The sequence below is a fragment of the Acartia tonsa genome, chromosome 13 (genome assembly GCF_053477335.1).
Source record: "Acartia tonsa isolate MP-2025a chromosome 13, ASM5347733v1, whole genome shotgun sequence".
Taxonomy (NCBI): domain Eukaryota; kingdom Metazoa; phylum Arthropoda; class Copepoda; order Calanoida; family Acartiidae; genus Acartia; species Acartia tonsa.
In genome coordinates, this window is record NC_137272.1 from 17,621,014 (window position 1) to 17,643,177 (window position 22,164).

Consider the following 22,164-nt stretch of genomic DNA (forward strand, 5'->3'; position numbering starts at 1 on the left):
GAATAAGGACATATAATCGTTTTTTCTGTATTCCTTCTGGTTGTGTCAGATAAACGGAAAACGCAGTTTTTTCTGAAACACCGTGTATATTCTGCACAAGATTTAGTGCTGCAAAATATTTCATTTTGACACAAAGGATGGGGAAAAAAATGGAAATATTTTTCATCAATCTTTATCTTATCATTTTTCCCCTTTTTCCCTTATTTGGCAGGGTGGGGAAAAACCCCATGGTTTTTTTAAAAAGGCCAACCCAACCCGTAAAAACCCTTAAAACCCTGGGTTTTTATGTTTTTTTTAGGGTTTTATTGGGTTTTTTCATTTAGGAGTCAAATACATTTGATATATTGATGAAATATTAATGTTTATGTTGTTGTCGATAAAAGGTAAGCAAGATTTCACAATAAACAAGATAGATAATGAAGAAAGCTGGCATTCCGATCAATTATAAACCCTTATTAGCAATGGTGCACAAAATATTCTATTAAGGGAGAGGGGAGGTTAAAAGCTTCAAAACATGGAACCTACTCCTCTATTCTTAAGCTGTCAAACCCCCCCCCCCCCCTCCCAGAAATTATTAAGGTCTTCCTCTTTTTACATCACCTTAATAAAACCCTCTGCACGCCACTCTAACTATTTCCTTTCATAAATTGTTATGTTTTAGTTTAAAAAATCAATTATGATTATGTAATTTACACAATTTAAATATCATCAATTTAGTAGCAAAGCATTTTCTGAAATTAAGTTTTGAGAGAAAGTAATTTCATAAACATTTGAACAATAAGTAGAGCATCATTTATATAATTTCTTCATATTTTTTTACGTTTTTTAGATAAAATTTGCTTTAAAATTTTATTAGATCCTAGTCTTTGAGTAAATAGAGGTTTAATTTGTTTTCAACGTGAAATTTCAATGTTTTTCAAAAACCCATAAAAACCCAAAAAACCTTGGGTTTTTTTTCAATGGGCTTTTTAAAAAAAACCCTGGGTGGGTTTTTTGTATGCCCATCCTGTTATTTGGAGAATATATACCTCTAGTGTATTTATTAGTCCACCTAAAAACCATTACAATTATTAAGCAAGTCTATTCCCAGATGACGAAGAAAAGCCCAATACCTGAGTGTATTTATCGATGAACATGAGCGCATTAGGAACATTATGATCTCCTAAATGAACAACACTGGACCCAATCCAACTTCCAACTTTCTTTTGAGACCTGAGAATAAAATAAGGGATTTAAAAAAATATATATAATCTTAGAGGTAGGTAACTCAGGGGTGTATATTCTGCACAAGATTCATTTTTCCCCCTGTTGCAATTTTTTAAAGTTTTTTTCCAGCAAGGAAGGGGATAAAATGGTAAAATATTTTCAAAACTCTTTATTTTATTCATATTATCCCCCCTCCTACATATTCTTTTAGTTTTTTTTCACCAAAGAGGGAAGAAAAATTGAAAAAAATACAGTGTGGCCACAACCAAAAAAATACTGATACTGAAGAAAAAAAGGGAAATACTGAAAATACTGAATCCTAAGACAAGAAAAAATACTGAAAATACTGAAGAAAAAAAAGGAAATACTGAAAATACTGAATCCTAAAATAAGAAAAAATACTGAAATACTGAACAAAAAAATACAAATACTGAATAAGTATTTTTTTTATATGATTCCTCATTTCAAAATTTCATATCATCATAGCTTTATTATTAGGGGGATATTTTAAAGATCTTTTAATTTTGCGTCTTAGATTTTCTTGCACCAATTAAGCAGAAAATGACTGATAAATATTTTAAATGATTACAAAACTTAAATACTTTTTAGTTGAGTTAAGAGCCTAGACGTCCAACCTTTTTTTTTGGGGGGTGGGGGTTAAATTTTTTTTAAGGGAGGGAAATTCGCTTTTTTTGGGGGGGGGGTAAAATGGCGCGCGAAGCGCGCCGCAAATTTTTTTTACCCCGCCCCAAAGAATTTTTTTACCCCGGGGGTAAAATTTGTTTGGGGGGGGGGGGGGTAATTACCCCCCATGAAATCTGTTGGCAGGGGTAAATTTTGTTTACCCCCCCAAAAAAAAATTTACTCCCGGGGAAAATTTTTGGGGGGGGTAATTTAAATTTTATTAAATATTTAGTATTAAAAATTCGCGCGCAAAATTTTTTTTAGTTAGAGATTTTTTATTTTAGGGGGGGGTATTTAACCCCCCAAAATTGTTTGGGGGGTAAATATCCCCTCCTAAACGGTTGGGGGTGCCTACAGCACCCCCAGGGTAGGGTAAAATTTTGAATGGGGGGATAAAATGAAAAAAAATTCGTTTTTTTTGGGGGGGGGGGGTAATCGCCACTTTACCCCCCCCCCCTTGAACGTCTATGGTTAAGAGCATGCTAAAACACTTTACCTTCAATAACCATGCAAAGTACTCACCTTAGATTATTCATTCTATTAATAGATAAAAAAAATATCTGAAAAATAATACTGTATAAAAGCATCTCAAATATCTAAAAAATTTATATTTAAGATGAAATTGAAAAAAAAATGTATATTACCATAAAAAAAGCAAAATTAATGTACAAAGTTATAGGGTAATTCAAAGGAAAGTAAAGTGAGGCGCGAAGCGCCGAAAAAAATCTGACATCAACTACTTGAAAAAACATCTTATTTATGCAAATTTTTTTTGGAATTTAAGAAATAATGAAAATACTGAATCATGAAAATTTCCAAAAACTGAAAAATACTGAATAAAATTTTCAAATACTGAATATTCAGTATTTACTGAAAATACTGAAGCCCCAATTTCCAAATACTGAAGAATACTGAAGATTTTCAGTATACTGAAGAATGTGGCCACGCTGAAAATAATTTCAGTTCTCTTAATTTTTACATTTTTTCCCCCAACCACATATTTTTTATTTTTTAACACACCCCCCCCCCCCTCAGCAGGGTCAAATTTGCAGAATAAACACCCCTGAAGTATTTTTAATGGGAAATCTAAAAAATATAGGTACGTTCAAATAAAGCTTTAAAATTTTGGATAGGTAGTTTTATTTAATTTTCTGTATTTCTAAGTACTCTTTATACCTTCTCTACATTACAGTAAAGCAAAAGAAAGTATTATATATAGGTATAGTAGAAAGGGTAGACTATCATACATAGGTACAAAATTGAAAAGTCGAAAATAAGAATGCTAAAGGGGCTTCATTGATACAGTTGTGAACTTTGAAAAGGGGGGGGGGGGGGGCGAAAGTGACACTTTTTGAAACCAAAACTAAAAGTCAAAGGAACTCAACTAAAAAAAGTGTTACAGGTCTGACATTTTGCATGGCAGTTGCTTTATAGGGGTACAATATGGAACTGTGAAAAAACGGCGGCGCAACCGCCGAAAACCGCCGAGAAAAGGCAACAAAAATTACGGCGGGAAACGGCGGTTTTTGGCGGTTGCGCCGCCGTTTCTTCACAGTTCCAAATTGTACCCCCATAAAGCAACTGCCATGCAAAATCATAGACCTGTAACCCTTTTTTTAGTTCAGTTCCTTTGTTGACTCTTAGTTTTGGTTTCAAAAAGTGTCACTTTCGCCCCCCCCCCCCCCTTTGTAACAAATATTAAAACCCACATCGTCTATTGTGCGAAGCTCCAAAAGTCTAGGGGCGAACTGTGATAAATAAAAAAATAATACCTGTGAAGAATTTCGTGCATAGCCCGTCCAATTCTGGGGGCCGACTGTACCCTGTTCAATCCTTGTCCTGTATCCCTCAAACTATAGTAGTTTCCACTGTCTAACAGGTCCTAAAGTATAGTTTCTTTATAGTAATTACTTCATGTCCTGTGTCCCTCAAACTATAGAAGTTTCCATTATCTAGCAGGTTTTAAAATACAGTTTCTTTATAGTAAACAATAAAGGTTATGTTACCTATAACTAGCAATCTTTATAATTGTCTTGCTATCTATATTCTGTATAATTCGTCAGATAATTTTCTGATTAGACATCTCAATATCTATTTTTCTATCTATCTATCCTCTACCTCTTCAGCAAGGCACCACAACTTGAACATATCATTCTGAATTTCTCTCCATAGAGTAAGTTACTGAAGGCTATACTAGGTGTACCTTTCTATCCAGATATCTATCTACCTATCCTCTACCTCTTCAGCAAGGCACCACAACTTGAACATATCATTCTGAATTTCTCTCCATAGAGTAAGTTACTGAAGGCCATACTAGGTGTACCTTTCTATCCAGATATCTATCTATCAATCCTATACCTCTTCAGCAAGGCACCACAACTTGAACATATCATTCTGAATTTCTCTCCATAGTGTAAGTGACTGAAGAGTATACTAGGTGTACCTTTCTATCTAAGTATCATCTATCCATCCTGTACCTCTTCAGCAAGGCACCACAGCTTGAACATATCATTCTGAATTTCTCTCCATAGAGTAAGTGACTGAAGAGCATACTGAAACTGTTGACTGTGCCCGTGTGACAATCTAGCACCCTGAGGTACAATAACAATTATCTCATGACATTCAAAAATGAAATTAAAAAAATGGGGGGGGGATATTTTAATACAAATCTTGCAGTAAGAATACTTTGAAATACCGAATGGAAATTATTTTTCAGCATTGCATGGCTTGGAAACCGATTTATATCCGCTGGATTAGATCCGGTTCTGAGCCAGACTGAAAGATCAAGTATTGTATCATATTACAGACAATTTTCGCGAATATTAAAAAAAACATAAATCCGATGAAAATCGGTCAAGGCATGGCAAAGAAGCATACCAAGCACTTAAAAAAACTATAAAAAATCAGTCATTAAAAATTCCTTGGATCCAGCCCGAATGGCCAGAGATCTTTTGTGATCGTTGGGAAGACTGGGGGGAAAGTTTGCCTCCAAATACTGGATCATATGGTCCACTGGGTCACGGTTGAACACCAAAAATGATGAATTGTCACCTGAAAAACATTTAAATAAAGTTCCACAATCATATAAGTTACAGTTAATATAAAAAATGGATTTAGAATTCACGTTTTTATTAGAAACATGAAAAGTTGTCGACTTCCTTTCGGATGAGAAAAAAAGACCCCTCAAAAATCATAATTGACCTTTAACAAAAACAAAACTTTTTGAACTAGCCCTGAATTTATATTGCAGTTTCTAATGTATTTTAATTTTAGTTTTCTAGGTAGGTATTTTCTTTATACTATCAAAGTACCTACTTGTACCAATGTACACGAACTAGGTATTTTATTTTTAATTTACTTTCACACATATTCGCTATCAAATTTTAAATTTGAAAAATACCTAAATTAGTTTTAGCTAGGTACCTGGTAAACTATTTTTAGGTTTTTTGTCTATCTTTCTATTCAATCTACGTACCTATAGAATAAAGACACCATTCAATCTCCTCCTCGCTCATATTATCAGATGAAAACTTATGTATTAGCCGTTTAACAGCCGCCTCCTTTATCCTAATAGCCTGCTGCACCTCTGCTTTACTTCTGCCCCTGCAGGTCGGTTGGTACTATGGTTTAGATTTTAATTAATACTGCTTTTTTGGTAGAATCAAGAAAAATTAAACCTATATTCTATATTTAATCCTTATACCAAAGTAACAGGATGTCTTTTTGTGGGGTTGTCTATATGTACCGAAGGATCTCGCTAACCGCTGAACCGATATGATTCTCCTTTACATGGTAGCTTCTAATAGGTCCCGGGAAGGTTTATAACTAATTTAGGGGAGAGTACCACCACCCTTCTAAGAGAAATAATAAAAAATCGAAATTTTATTTTACGTATAGAGACTCGAACGCAACATTGCAAGGTATCGTAGAGACTTGAAAGCAACATAGATAAGTATCGTATTATTTTTTTTTTAAATCGATATTATCAAAGTCAATGAACAAAAAGTCATTTAGTTTTGTTTAAACAATGTACATTCCTGTCGACAATAGCCGTCGTGGCAACAACAATTTCTGGAGTTTTCAATAGTTCCAAACACTGCTTCTCAGCCAAAAAGTCGTACACAGTACGTACTTTCCGTACAAAGTTGAACTCTAAAATATAAATGATGCATCATAGAGTATTCTAAAATGAAATTTTACGCAAGTTTTTTTGGTCTCGGAAAAAAGATTTCGGAAATTTTATAAACTATTTTTATCTAGGTATTTTTAAGTTTTTAAATTTTATTTTGGTATAATTAAAATTTAATCATAAACTTATATTTTTATTTACCTAACAGTCGTTGGATATCTGGATGTTGACTGTCCATTAACATGTGTATTAACTTTCCATAATCTAAAAATATGATTATTAGAATTAATAAAATGAAGGAAGAGGTGCTTTCACTCAACCGTATTCATTGTCCAAAGAAACCCCCATCCCCCTTTCTTATAAAAAAAAACAACTTATTCAAAATCACTGATTGGTGCTCTAACCACGTGGGACCCTATCCATAAAAGGTACTATTATTGGTGGCCAATCTTAACTTGCTTCTAACCTATTCTAAAAGAAACGTTTTAGTTTATGGTCCAGATGCAATATGAAGGTAACCGCCAAAGTCTCGTATACAGGTTAAAACACTCTCTTTCGATGTGATGCTTAATGACTTTAAACTCACGCAACACCTCTGCTACATCTCACAGTAGCCGCGAGTTTGAAAAAAAGCGCAATCCAACTAAAGGGGACTATGCACGAAAGAGAGCAAGTGGTTCTAAGCACTTTCCAGCCGTGATTCTAAATATTTTTTTTAGTGAATATAGTTTAATATAGTTATACCAAATAAAAGAATCAAGTTTCACAATGGTTTTCTGTGAATAAAACTTTGAAATGTTAAGCATTTTGTCATGAAATATCATCAAATGTTTGTTGAAAGATAAAAAACATAACCCTAGTATGTTCAACAAAAAAACATTCAAAATCACTGCTGGAAGATGCTTAGAATCACTTGCTCTAGTTCGTGCATACTCCTCTTTTGTTAAATAAATTAACCTGTTCTCATGCACTCTGGATTAAGAATCTTGTGTCTACGACCAATCTCGAAAACCATGGCAAAAAACTCGGCATTGTCCTGTAATTAAGAAGATTTGTATTTACATAAAGGACATAGAAAGCTATTTTACGCCTATTAGCATGATTGAGGCTTTTCCTCAGTATCCATAACGTAGTTGACCGAAACTCCCCACTTTTTCTTTAAATAATTGAAGGGTAGTCTCTTCTTTGTTCATGCCTAAATCCTGCAGGGAATATTATACCTGCGTTACCCTAATACACTTTTCCCAATACAACAATAAGTAAAAAAAATGAAAATTACGCTCCCGCCCCCCCATTTGTTTCAAAAAATAAATGTTGTCGCTAGGTAGTCAGTTTAAGGAAAACCAGCGGTTTTCCAACTTCACCAGGACTTTAAGATTTTTTATTCCGTTAAACATTAAAGCTTCCATTTGAAATCTGTTTACCTGTTAAACATAGCTAGCTTTCAAAGTTTCAGACGTTCATAAAAATAAGAAAAAAATATATTTTTACGTACCTCGAAAGACCGATCTTTTAACATTTTCTGACCAACTTCGTAATCTGCAGCAATAGCAAGTCCTAAACAAGACAAGTTTTCATGAAAATCTATGCCTTTTCAAATATTTTATTTTTTACAGAAACTATAGGACAATAGAAGAATAGGTAGTGATGGAAAATAACTTGACTTTTGTTGCAAGACCAACGGACCAACAGAGAAAGTAAGTTGTATTAGGGATCTAAAGGGATAAGACAACCGATAAATTGATGTACATCCCCAATGATGGTACACAAAATTACCCCTTCAGTAGATTAGATTAGTAATATTATTAAAAAAGTTCACTAAAGTCCCAAAAAGTGTTCACGTTAAGCCAATGAAAAAGAAAACGTTATTATAGATCTTTGGGATTCGTTTAATTAACAGCCACTCTCTCTCTCTGAAGTTTTACTATGGATGCTCTTTGGGAAGGAAAGCAATCTTTCTGTAATGGCAGCCAAGAAAATCACATTACCCTCATAACGTTACGGACAAATTACAGAGTAGCTTCGCTACTAATAAACCCAAACCAAAGAGTTTGTATTGTACCTGAAAGAATAGCACAAATATCTCTGATTTGTTCATGGATGCGACCAGTCTTGGATTTCCAGGTCAATATATCAACCTACAATAAAACAAAATTCGTATTAACAAGGATGACAAAATACATAAGTTGTAAAACACAAACAATCATGGATATTAATACGAACAAAGTGATTTTAAGAGCAGAAAATCAATAGCCATGCATGAAGAATAAAATAGAAAATAACACGGAACCTATACATACAAATGTTATTTTTTTTACTGGCAAACCGACGGACTAAATAAATGATATTGTGAATCCTCATAGATAGGAAATCTTCACAAAAATAATTTTATCCTTGAAAAACATTTGAGAAAATCATATATTTACAATAGCGTTATAGTTTGACATAAGGACGGAATATATATATTAAAATAATGAAATTTTTTGTTTCACATTCAGAAATAAATATTTTTATTTAACAGTAGGTCACTCAGAAGCCTGATAATGCTTCTGAAATCGTCTCATCAACTAATGATTTGTGATTATTAAAACCACCATTTTATAAAAAAAAATTGTCAGGCATTACCTAGTTACTTATCGCATCGTATTATAAACTGCTTTCCGCGGATATAAAAATGTACAATTATAAGATTAAAAACTGTTTGTTAGACCCGAGATGCCTAAGGTATATGTTAATAAATCTGGTTTTAGTATAATGATTGAACATTTTATATTCGCAGAAAACTGGGAATAATACAATGATATACATAATTTTTTAGTATGGCTGGGACCCGGTTCTAATCCATCAGATATTAATCGGTTTGGAAGCCATACTGAAAAGGTTCTTCCTTACCTTGTCTGTATATTCACTGACATTCAAAGTTGCTTCACACAGCCTCAATAACTTTCTTTCTGGCAGGGTTAATCTAATCAAGTGTAAAAAATACATCAAAGCAAAATATAAACTAGAAAAATTATGAGTTTCAATTTTGATTAATTAGGGCTCTAAGTGTCTATCGATTACGGAAACCCTCAATTATTTCCATGCCTGTAGGACTATCCTATATCAATAATCAATCATAACCTAATCTAACAAATAAACAAACAAAAGGAGTAGGGGTTGTTAAGGGCTCAACAATACACTTAAAAAATGATAATTAACCAAAGTAAATCAATGTAAAAACTATTTTTATATCTAGAAAGGGGAAAAATGTTTTCAGTAATTTCTCTTTAATCTAGGTATTCTTTTTCCCCCCTATCACTTATATTTATAGTTTTTTCCCAAGAATACACCAGGCTGCAGACATGCAAAATCGGATTGTTTTGGACTGCTTGTGTCAATACTATTACGAAATAAAAAAAGTTTTGAAACGGCAGTCTTTTACTGGTATTAGATAGAAACTATTCATAAATCTAGTTGATGATAATAAACTGATTAAATAATAAATAAAAGCCATCTAAAATGGCATTAAAAGGTTTGGTTTAAATATTATGAAGCCATATCAAATAAAATTAGTTAATTACCATGTATAAGTATAATATAAACTATACCTTAAAGGGACGTATTTAGTTCTATCTGTGATATTATTTAAAAGATCTTCAGCGGTTGTCAAACTGTTACTCTCGGGTTCAGTCTAAAAAAAAGGATTTTTATATTCATTTCCCCTAAATCGTTGTAAATTAACGGGACTAACGGACTGACAGAAATGGATAGAGAATATACGTGGATATTATGACAAAGGAAAATTTTTCGTCAATTTAGGTTGCTAACATGGAACTCAGTTAATCAGTTCGATCATCCAGTAGGAGAGGAGGGAATGGAATAAAAGGAGTGGAAGATGGCTGTTTCACTTTCATTCGGACAGACATAGTGAATTGTAGAGTACTGAATATGATAATTGCTATTGGCTAGCTATACCTACAGATATTAAAAGAAAAATGAACGTTTACTAGTTGGGTTTGGAGTTCCATAATAATAAATGTGAGAATGTACAATGTACATTAACCCTCAACCCATCATCATTATAAAACCAGGAAGGGAGGAAAGGGGAGACTGCTTAATAATAGTGTTTATTAAACTAGTCCCCAAAGTTTTATATTAAGATTTTCTAATTCGTTTGGCTTATCAAGTTTGGGGCTTTTCTTGAATTTAGATTAACGGGTTCATTAAGTTCAAAAGTTGAGTATCCAACCATTTCAACCACTAATTGTAATTAACAAAAGGGGTAATTTTGTGTGTCATCGTTGAGGTATGTATGTACTTCAATTTAACGTCCATTGTCTTATCCCTTTAGATCCCTGTTATAAACCAATCATTTTTTTACCTCCATCTCTGTATCAATGTCGAGAGCTCCTTTTGAGTAGTCGTTAGAATTCTTTCCGATTTTGTCCTCCGCCGATTCACCGAGAAATTCTGCGACCAGACTTGCGGCTGTCACTCCGGAGCCAAGTTTCTAAAAAACAAAGTCTTTTGATTGCTATGTTCTTCAAGATCCCTTAAACAGTCACAGTAGTTTTTAGATTATTTCTTTACCTGATACTTAAGGTCAGGTTAGGTAAGGTTATATTAGGTACTGAAAGGCCCCCCAGGTATAGTCCTACCCCATAGATGTTAGGAATAGAGGATTAAATGTCACCCATTATTTTTAATTTATTTCAAAACAAGGATGTCAACATACATAAGTAGCGAATCACAAAAAATTGTAGATGGAAATACGTACAAGTAGATTTATTAAATCAAGAATAGATTTATTGGAGAAAATAAACACGAAACCTTGTTTTATTTTGTATGATGAAGACAGTTAAAGTAAATTACATACTAGATGCACATAACAACGGGAAAAAATATTTTGAAACTGTTAATGCAAAAAAGTTTCAAAATGAGGTGGAAGTTAAGGGAAAACAATTTAATTTTAAGGTTTAAACATTAATTGGGGGTGGTGACTTCCTAGGGCGCTTTCTCTTAGGACGGTCAATATAACCTACCATAAAATAGTAAACCTTCTCTAAACCTATTGTAAAGAAGAACCTCAACGTTAAAACGGTTAGCAAGATCATTCGCTACAGACAGAGAGCCATCCTGTTAGTTTTATATAGGGACGAAATCAAATTAACTTCCTACCTCTCCATATTTCTCGACAACAGCCTGTAGCAACATTTTTTCCCTGTGTCTGAAGGCTTTGGAAACTGGTATTCCGTCAACCAAAGGCTCTCCCTATGTTTATAAATATATGCTTAGAACTATATTGTACTTAAGGGTAAAAGAATATTTCTATCCTAACGAAAACTCTTATAATTAGGTAAGCTTTTCATGAAATTGATCTTTGAATTATTCAAATCAAAATTGATTGGCGCTTTCCCTCATAGTGCCTGTTGGGCACTGAAACCCCCCCCCCCCCCTCTATATATTAGTAAGTTTTCCTATGCATGTGGTGCAGAGACTTTGCTGGGCCTCTTTCAGTGCTCAACATCCATTGTACGGGAAACAGCAACCTTATTCTTTGGAACAAAAACTTTAGATACTTTTATTGAATTGGTTGTTTACTATTTGTAACCACACTTTTCAACCAATATTCATTATACTAACAGATGGGGTAATTTTGTTTAGTAGGTACCAATTGAGATTTATATCAATTTGTCGTCCATTGTCTTATCCCTGGATTCTATTAAGCATATATATCTGCCTTTGATTTGGCGTCAGCATGGTTGCCCTCCTTGCTCACAGTTGGTTCAGCCCTCCCATCCAGAACGTCAGCCAGCGACGGGTTCGTACCCCCGCTTCCTGACATCTTATAGAGTTTAGGTAGTCTGAAAATATTACCTAATAAATATTACATTATTTTTTTGAAAAGATTACAAGAAAGATATAACAAAATAGTAATTTTAGCCTCCAACTTTCCGCTAATAAAAGCTGGTTACCTAATCAAGTTTGAAGACAAAATTAATTTTTCGTTTGGTAAAAAATCTCTTTCCAAATGTATTTCTTTTTTGAAATACGTAATTACAATGTATAAATGTATCACATTTTGTTATGTTGATATCACTGGCATTTTAAACGTCTTATTCTTTATAAATATTTTTATGCTTTTAGAATATATTTCGTACCTACCTACTCTTGTTTAATACTGTACTTGTTATTTTGTGGGTTTATGAAGATAGTAAATACATAGGCTTGATAGGTATATAGTACAATACAATAATTGGATCATGGGAGATAAGTTATTGTTATTTGCTGTTAGAAGGAGATTTATTACGAATTCAACCACCAATATCCCTTCCCTTCCAGTACAAGTAATGGATTCTTTTCATTGAATTCACCAGATATGTGTGTTTTTTTACACTAGAAATCACCAAAACATTTGAACTGGAGCCGAATGACCGAACAAATATTGCCAGGAGGCCGGAATTTTGCTTTTCTGTCCTGAGAAGTCTGGAATAATGTTGGTATATGTGTTGACATACTCGCTCAGTTCTAGTCCATCAATCCTATTATCACCTAAAAAAAACAAGAATTATACAGGGCGTTTCAAAAAAAAACTGCGTTTTCCGGTTTTGGGAAACAACCAGTAGGAGTATGAAAAAAATGATTATAGGTCCATATTCTATGTATAAATGTACACCAGATTTGCTTAAGGTGTTTTTTAATATCTCTAAAAATACGGCTTTTCTGATAGGTACATGTAGGAGAAAAATGCTTGATGTTAAATTTGATATATCAATTTGATTGAAATAACTTGTAAATTTTTGAGAAAAAAGAATTCAAATCCCATTAATAATATGGTAAATGGTTAAATGAAAGTGCATGTTTAATTTTTTGCATTATTTCCCTTTTTTTTTCTCTGAAAAAAGGCTTTTTAGATCCTTACAAATTGCAATATTTCTCGTTTCTCTTGGTTGAACAAACTTTAGGTGACTAACTCTTTATAGTATTTTAGATTATAACATAAAAATTAAAATACTTTTTATCCCAAGAAGTTATCTTTAAAAACAAAAAATTACAGCAGTTTGTTTTATTTACTTAAAAGTGCAACCTACAAATTAATAGCTTAAATGTTGATGTATGCACTTGAGATTTATAGTTTGACCGTAAATATTAAACATTTGATCCGTATTTGAAGGGGGGAGGGTAGATATACCACACTTTTCTGGGATCTTGCTGCGTCAAGTATCAACTGTTGGGAATATCAAAGGATGACTCCATGCAAAATTTGAGCCGGATCCGGCCAAAACCGGCCGTGAATTTTATGAAAAACCGTTTTTTTCCGGTTTTTAGGGGGTATCTGTAAATCGATTCAGCTGGAGCAAAACCGGTTAGAGGTACAACAAATTTTACTTCACATGAAATTTAGCCAATGCAATTGCCTACAAAATTGTACTTCATCATCAACTTGATTGGACAACTCTTTCCCCTCCTAAATGTCCATTAAAACCTCGGAAACGGCAAAAATCGGCAAAAATCACGCCTTCGGCGGCAAATAACGGCTAAACGGTCAGCCGGAGGCGAATGAAACATAAATAAAGAAATGTCTGCCTCAAAAAGTTGTTCAACATCAAAGAGATGCTTGAAGTCTCTAAAACGACTCCTTCCCCTCCTTTAAGGGGAAAAACTGAAAAAACGTGATTTACAAAAGTATGCCCACTTCGTGGGTGTGGGGGGCACTGAACCCGTCACCCCAGGGTCACCAAATATAAAGTCTAGGCGGCCCACAATGCTGAATTTTCACCAAGTGAAAGTCTTGTGTCATTATCTCTTATGAAAAAAAAGTTATTAATTAATTAAAATTTCAAATTGTGATTTTTTGATGGATTTCTTTGATGAAATGACAGGCTGGTCAATTTTTAGGCCATTTTTTGCTGTTTTCGGCCCGCCACGCCCAAACGGTTTGAGATAATCTCATGGGACCTTTTGCCCGACCTAAGCCTGGTTATTTGTAAGGTCTAAGAAAAAAAATCCCGGATTGGATGAAGCACGACGTCGCTGCGTGCCGTCAAAAATCACTGGTCGGCTCATTTTGCCCCCCTCAAACCCTCACCTCGTGCCATTTTTCTGTGTAAAGATTATAATTATAATCTTTTGTGTAAGTCTGTTTTTTTTCCTAGACCTCACAAATAACCAGACTTAGGTTGGGCAAAAGGTCCCGTGAGATTATCTCAAACTGTTTGGGCGTGACGGCCCAAAAACCGCAAAAAATGGCCTAAAAATTGACCAGCCTGTCATTTCATCAAAGAATTCCATCAAAAAATCACAATTTGAAATTTTAATTAATTAATAACTTTTTTCTCATAAGAGATAATGACACAAGACTTTCACTTGGTGAAAATTCAGCATTGTGGGCCGCCTAGACTTTATATTTGGTGACCCTGGGGTGACGGGTTCAGTGCCCCCCACACCCACGAAGTGGGCATACTTTTGAAAATCACGTTTTTTCAGTTTTTCCCCTTAAAGGAGGGAAGGAGTCGTTTTAGAGACTTCAAGCATCTCTTTGATGTTGGAACAACTTTGTGAGGCAGACATTTCTTTATTTATGTTTCATTCGCCTCCGGCTGACAGTTTAGCCGTTATTTGCCGCCGAAGGCGTGATTTTTGCCGATTTTTGCCGTTTCCGAGGTTTTAATGGACATTTAGGAGGGGAAAGAGTTGTCCAATCAAGTTGATGATGAAGTACAATTTTGTAGGCAATTGCATTGGCTAAATTTCATGTGAAGTAAAATTTTTTGTACCTCTAACCGGTTTTGCTCCAGCTGAATCGATTTACAGATACCCCCTAAAAACCGGAAAAAACCGGTTTTTCATAAAATTCACGGCCGGTTTTGGCCGGATCCGGCTCAAATTTTGCATGGAGTCATCCTTTGATATTCCCAACAGTTGATACTTGACGCAGCAAGATCCCAGAAAAGTGTGGTATATCTAGGGGAGGGGTGGATTATAAATGTCCGTTAAGTGGTTCCACTTCAATTAGATGCCAAAAGTGGGCGGAGATTTTGAAGTTTGACCGGAATTGTGTAACATTAGGCCCTTAATATAAGGTGTTGGAGGGGGGGGGGGGGCATATAATATTATATTCAGTTTTGATTACATCTTAAAACTATCAACAATGATACGTGAACAGTTTACTCCAGAACAAAGGACTTTTCTTTTACTTGAATACTCTAAATAAAGTGAAAGGAAAAAAAACTTTTGGTCAGATCTTCTACAAGGATATATGGAAAGATTTCCTACATCGCGACCACCATCAAAAAATACAGTGAGAAATGTTATGAAGAAACAATTATCTAATTGGACTATGCATAATTGTAACAGTAAGAAATCTCCAGGGCGCACTTTTAGTGGCCGTAAGCGCACAGCAGTGACAGAGAGAAACAAGCGGAGAGCTCGCCGTTTGATGGATGCGGATTCTAAAAAAGAATTAAAAAACATTGAACGTGACCATTCTCCAATAGATTCATGCCGCCGAAACAGACTTGGAATTAGTCCAGCAAGCTGGCACAGAATTGCTAAGGAAATAGAATATCATCCTTATAAAGCTGTTAGAACCCAGCGGTTATTGGACACAGATTTTCCTAGACGTGTTAGTTTCAGTGAATGGATTGAGAGAAAATATGTTCAAGAGATGAGAAACATGTTGTTCTCAGACGAAGCCTATTTTGATTTAAATGGGCATGTTAATTCGCAGAATGTCCGCATGTACTCTGCAAAACGACGAGGGCGGCCAGAAAGCCTTGCACATGAGCGGTTTGTTTCCCAAAAATTGCATGTTTTTTGTGGCATTCGAATGTCTGGACTGTTTGGTCTAAGATTTTATCGCAATGAAACAATGAATGCTGCACGATACCATTCACTATTGCAATATCATGTGTTACCTGAGATTAGAGAATCCAATGGTGGCAATCTGGCCAACCTTACCTGGACACAGGATGGAGCTCCATGCCATACAGAGAGGAGGAATATAGCTTACCTGAGCCGCCAGTTTGGGGGTCGGCTTGTAAGCAAAGGAGCTGATCGTGAATGGCCACCAAGGTCACCTGACCTTAATCCTTGTGACTTCTTTCTGTGGGGCTATTTAAAATCCAGAGTTTATTATCCCAAACCTACTAACCTGGATGAGTTGCAGGCAGCTATAGAACGAGATGTTAGGCAGCTTGATCCTGCAATGTGTTATAGAGCAGTGTTGGATATTCAAACACGAGCTGATAAGTGCATTGATATGGATGGAAAATGCTTTGAAAAATAGTCCTGTCTTGATAATAACAAAGCATTTGATATGATATTTGTGATATTTTGTCTATGATAAAAAAATGCATTTTATGTTTCAGTAAACCTGTAAATAAGTTGAATAAAAATTGAAATGAAAATAAAATATGTTTGTTTATTATTTTAGACAGATGGGAATAGTATTTTTTTTATAAAACAATATAAAAAGCCTTAAAAACTGACCGAAAAAATTATCATTCATGCTTTTTAGAATTAATAAACTCTAAAATGCGCCGTTGTTTTTAGAGTAATCAATAAACACCTTTTATAAAATTAATCCATATTTTTATAGAGAATAAGAATATATAATTATTTTTTTTCATACTCCTACTGGTTGTTTCCCAAAACCGGAAAACGCAGTTTTTTTTAAACGCCCTGTATAATCCATAATTAGTAAAGTAACAGTTTATACCTACCTAAACTCGCCAATTTCGAAACAAATAAAAACGTAACAAATGGACGCGACAGATAAATTAAGTCATTGAAGTCTGTGCCAATTAAATATGGAAAAATTTGTGGGCAATTTCAGATATAAAAACTTATATCTATAGCAGTCTAATAATCAATATCATTCTATGCTAGAGCAATATGCGCATAGACTCATTGGTCTCCATAATCTTCACAAGCATTTTTCTTAAAAAACAACTTAAAAATCACGCCTATTTCGGAAAGTGGACGTACATACCCATTTAAGTGATCTTGTTACAAAAAAAACAACTATGATATCTAAATAGGAATTTAATTTGGCCAGTGTCGATAACAAATATACTTTCATTTAGATGTTTTAGTTACCTTCAGAGCAAAACTTGAGCAGCAAGGTGATTGGAATATTCTTCTGTAGGCAGGTATGATAAATCCTACTGGAAACTCCACCTCCAGGTATAAACGGTCCGCTGGCGGGTTCTTCAGGTTTATTGTGTTCAAATTGTGTATCTTGTGATCTGGGTTCTAACTTTACAAAAGTATCCGGCACCTTACATTATTTTATGTATTATTTTTTTTATAGTTATCCAGTATTGAGTTAGTAAGAATTAATCTTTTAATAAAAAAGGTGAGGTCTAAAGGTAGTTAACAAATTGCCATGTGTGCCACTTAACATAAAAAAGATCAAATTCTTCTCTGCATTATTACAAAACAAACTAATATAAAACTCATGCAACCCTTTTATTGCAAGACCTCAGTCTGGAAGAGTACGTTTGTTGAAATAAGAATTACTGAATATCAACTCTGTCTCTTGATTAGTTTTCCTAAAAGCTAAACAAACCAATCTAATACATATTTCTTAACCTGTTTGACTCCAGTTGTTGACAAATATCTGAGGGATGTACCCATTATTTGTTTATCAATACGTTCATGTGAATGCATACTTCCAATGACAATCAAGTCTTTGCATTTGGATTCCTGGTAAAATTAGGTTTAGCTTTTATATTTCTGCAATATTGAATAATATCAAATTAGTAGCAACTCAAAAATCAATTCAATTAAAGGGAGAGGTTCAAGGTTGTGCTAAAATTCCGTAAAGGTGTGAGTTTTTAGGCTTAAAAACAGTAGTAGAACTAACTAAGTGACTAATTCTAGACTTTTAATCATACTTCTAAATATTCAAATACTTCAATACCTACCTATTAAGAGAATTGAACTCTTTATCTGTTAACGTTTATCATAATGTCTAATGTGTAATGCTTGGCTTTTATGGATGATATCATTCTTTTTATTTACCTACATATTCTACAAAATAATATAAAAGCTAATTCTGCCACCTGAAACCATGCGACAAAATCTTGAATAAATGCAGCTCCTTGGCCCGGCAGTAATCCAGATCTTAGTTGAAACAAAATTAAGGATTGATCTTTCACCACATAAACTTGCATGGCTGTTAAGACAGAGGTCTTGTTTAAAGGATCAGGCCCAACAATTGGTACTATGGATGGATGTAGTACTTGACAACTTTCCAATTTTTCTCTAGATATTTTAAATCGTCAATTTTTTCCCTTGAACGTTACTTAATGGAAACTTTAAAAAGAAAATTTTTTAGTTCTTTCACAATACCTTAAGGTTTAAAGTTAAGGGCCAGTGACAAACTAAAGCATATTCAAATAGAACAAAAACGTATTAATAAATATTAAGAAAACATAACTGGGTTCTTGGAAATCTAGGTACGAAATTAGAAGCAAAATAACATTGATCATATTATGTTAGAATAGCCAAGTAATAAAATAACAGGATTTTGCTTATTTAAAATAAGTTTTCTATCTTAGATAGAGTGCAATAATGTCCATAGAAATGTTAAATTGACAATTTCAAATTCCTGTTGATATTTTCAAGAATGACATCCATGCAAAGTTGGCCGGCATTTCCAACACTGACAGCCGGCAACAGGACGGTAAAACCACTGACATCTCCTAATTCTCGTTCAAATATCAACATTTTAATTTGGAAGATTCTTCAGTTTTCTGAAACATTTATAGAACATTAACATTTTCACTAGAAAGATTTATCGATGTTTGAGATTTCAAACGTTTACACACGCACTAGGTAGAAAGTTTTAGCGATTCCCATTATTTTCAATGTTAATATTTTTAAAATACTTTAAATTGGTTTTCAAAGTTTTTCAAAACCTAGGTACCTAATTTCTCAGTGTTTTTTAATGGTTTTCTTCTTCAATGTTTCTCTAGAGATTTTTCAATGATTATTTTCTATGTTTTCTAGAAACATTGTAAGAAATTACTGTTCGAACTGAAAACAATCCTCCGAAGAATAAATTCAATAATGTTTACGAAAATCTTTCTAGTACCCCGCGTAAAAATGACAAATTTTAGCAATCATAGAGCAGTAGATCGAATGTCATGATGATCGACTGGGTTTCAAAATATATAATATTTATCATAAAAACATACCTTTAGGTCCTACTAAGTTATTTAAAAGATATTTTGGCACTGAAGTAACTAATTTACTGGAGGCTCAATCGTAAAGGAATCTTCTCACAAAAAATCAGCCATACATTTGTTTCTGCACTTAATCGTTTTATCAATTATTAAACTGACAGCTAGAGTAACTTTTAGACATAATAATTTGACCTATGTTAGAATCATTTACATATCGTGACCGACATACTGACAAACCAGGTAAACTGTTTTCTAGATCCTCTTAGAAAAGGGAATATCTCTCCAACCATGAAAAATCAGCGCAAGCGTTCTCTATTTTAACTAGCAGCCGAAAAATCATATTTGCCCAATAGCCTGACGGACATACGTAGGATTTCTTGAACAAACAGCTTGGTACATAGGGTTTACTAGGGGGAAATTCCTTATGTGTTACCTATGTGGACTTAGGGAAAGTGATTCCCAATGACGCACTTACAGAAAGTGTCTCATGAATAATACTTATGTTAGCTGTGCGTATTTTTCACATAAGTAATTAGCTGAGGGAAGTAAGCTGTCATAAGTATTTAAAAGCAACGTTGCCACATTTTTAATTATTATGTTGTCCAATTTTTTTAACAGTTTGATTTACACAAAGCCCATTTTGAAGATCTTATTAAATGTCTTCTTCTCTAAATTCCGGAAATAGAATCATAAAATGATATTAGTAAACATAACTATTATTTTTAAGTATTAATATAATTTTATAGAAACATTAATTTAATCAATATAATAACTTTTCTTAATTATTTAGGTAATACAAATATGTCCTTAAATTTTTTTCTCTTATTAACAAATTAAGTTTACAAAGAGTGTAGATAAATTAAGAAAAATACAAAGAGTAAATCTTTATACAAAAGTAACAGGATGTTTATCTGTATGTTCGTCTGTACCAAAGGATAATTTAACAAAATCTTTTTTGCAGGGACAGTGTTTGTCTCTGTAATATTTATCTTTTTAGAGAAACTGCAGCTGCTGAAATCGCTGCCACTGGCAAAAAAATTTTTTTTACCATTTCTTGTCATATCAGACAATATTGTATCATTTAAGACCATGTTATTTTTTTTCCAAAAATTTTCCACTGCGAGAGCACTTAGTAATTTTTTGTAGAATTTTTAATAATAAATTCTAATGTTAGGCTTTTATTTTTATAGTTTGTTAATGGTCTACATAAAAAAAGCAGTTACATCCCCCTTGAAGAAATTAATTAAAACCGTGGTTGGATTAGAATTAATTTAAGTGTTTTATTTTCTTCCATATAGAACAATTTTTATCATTGTTTATTTTAGTTTTCTGGAGCTTTTTTATTTGTGTTTAAATTCTAATCTACTAAAGTACCTTGAAAAACATATCTACTTAATTCTACCCTCCCGAAATTATTGTTATTATGCTCAAATGCCCCGTAAAAATCGATTATTTACTCATGTATTTGACAGCTAAGCTTAGGTAAAACAGCTTATTCACATAATGAATAGCCTGTTCCCCATGTAACATAAGGATTGAATTCACATATGTAAATGACGTCCACTTAGGGAATTTACTTCGGGAATTCACTTCGGTTTTACATCGGGATTGTTCATGATACACTTTTTCTATGAGTTCACTCAGTGAAAGCTGTCATAGGGAAAATCAAATTCTTCAAGAAATCGAGCTATAGTGAATTATACAGTAGATTCGCTTCTAAAAAGCATAATAATTATTTATTTCACTAGTCATTGTAAAAATAACCAAAAAAAAATTCATATTCATATTTCCCTTATTCTTCTCTTTCTACTTTTTATTTCATAAGACAGAGTAGCCGTGTTATTCAAAAGTACAAATAAAACATAAAATTATTTTTTACTTTAAATAAGAATAACTGTTCATTCGCAACAACAATTTGTAAACTTACTAAAAAATAATTTGGTCTCATTTTCCTGTACTTTGTTCCCTCTGTGATTGTGGATATACACTTTATATATTTATTCTAAAAATAATTACAAAAATGTTTTCACTGCGGCAACTCTGTTGGTGCCTCGGTGAATGCGCAGGAATGCCGCGGCATACATTTACTATCAATTATCATTTACAAAGTATAAATGAAGATCGGTAATTTGTGTAAGGAATAAATAAAGTTCGGAAATTATTTACCATTAAAACGGAAAATAGGATGAGATATAACAAAACTCGTTATTTTGATATTCATAACACCTTCTTACCAATCACATAAGAATTAGGGATGGGATTTGTTTTAATGGGATGGTTATAGGATTAGGAACCTTCCCTATAAATAGTTACAAACTTTCACTGTAAAGGAGATCCAGATTGAAGCAACGGTAACCTACAGACAGACAGACATCATCTTACTTAATTTATAAGAGGAGCTTCAAAGACTTTTTCATTACTCAGTGTAAAAAAGTACTTTTAATTGAAATTATTTAAATATTATCATTGTCTTTTACTAAAATGTTAAATGAACAAATAAAATGTCATTAAATAAACAAAAATAATCTTTGATTTATTAAGTATTATTCTTATCTTGTTTTTGTTGCTTTAAAGCTTTTCTTTAACTTATTATCCACTATAAAATTATTGCATTTACCATTTCATTTATATTATTAAAGGAAACAAACGTGCAAGAAATACACCAATCTAACTGCTGAAAGACTGCCACAAGTAGACCCAATACCCCAAAATTGAAGCCTTCAGCTACAATAGCAAAACAGTTGTACTCATTTTAAAATGACATTTTAAGTAAATGAAAATTTTAAATGTTTTCCATTGCTTATGATAGAAATTTATAAATTAAACTACATCGCCTAGAAACTAGAAACAAAAATATATGTAAGCTTATTTCCGGCAGAAACTTAGGTTGCCAGTAACTAATTAGGTTTTTTCCTCTTAGGATTTTTTTCTTCAATTTTTTAAATTTTGTAACCACATCATAACTAGCTA

At 33.3% G+C, this 22,164-nt stretch overlaps 2 protein-coding genes across 2 annotated transcripts in view; both read right to left on the reverse strand.

Moving 5' to 3' along the window:
- The window catches only part of LOC145303750 (uncharacterized), a 101,325-nt gene that overhangs the window by 5,322 nt on the left and 73,839 nt on the right, over window positions 1-22,164 (reverse strand). The window contains exons 2-16 of the mRNA XM_080145352.1: window positions 11,742-11,862; window positions 11,180-11,272; window positions 10,383-10,511; window positions 9,610-9,692; window positions 8,912-8,984; window positions 8,082-8,157; window positions 7,515-7,576; window positions 6,977-7,055; window positions 6,221-6,283; window positions 5,927-6,042; window positions 5,366-5,492; window positions 4,810-4,941; window positions 4,368-4,480; window positions 3,663-3,772; window positions 1,113-1,212 (exon numbers count right to left, since the gene is read on the reverse strand). Of these exons, the coding sequence (XP_080001478.1) occupies window positions 1,113-1,212; window positions 3,663-3,772; window positions 4,368-4,480; window positions 4,810-4,941; window positions 5,366-5,492; window positions 5,927-6,042; window positions 6,221-6,283; window positions 6,977-7,055; window positions 7,515-7,576; window positions 8,082-8,157; window positions 8,912-8,984; window positions 9,610-9,692; window positions 10,383-10,511; window positions 11,180-11,272; window positions 11,742-11,846 (1,461 nt within the window). The 5' untranslated portion in view covers window positions 11,847-11,862. The remainder of the gene's footprint in view (window positions 1-1,112; window positions 1,213-3,662; window positions 3,773-4,367; window positions 4,481-4,809; window positions 4,942-5,365; window positions 5,493-5,926; window positions 6,043-6,220; window positions 6,284-6,976; window positions 7,056-7,514; window positions 7,577-8,081; window positions 8,158-8,911; window positions 8,985-9,609; window positions 9,693-10,382; window positions 10,512-11,179; window positions 11,273-11,741; window positions 11,863-22,164) is intronic.
- On the reverse strand, window positions 11,865-18,789 carry LOC145303752 (proteasome assembly chaperone 2). Its single transcript, XM_080145355.1, has 5 exons — window positions 18,618-18,789; window positions 18,070-18,271; window positions 17,597-17,710; window positions 17,102-17,282; window positions 11,865-12,553 (listed from the first exon to the last, which is right to left on the reverse strand). Exons 1-5 carry the CDS (start codon window positions 18,734-18,736, stop codon window positions 12,405-12,407), a joined length of 765 nt encoding a protein of 254 aa, XP_080001481.1. The 5' UTR covers window positions 18,737-18,789; the 3' UTR covers window positions 11,865-12,404.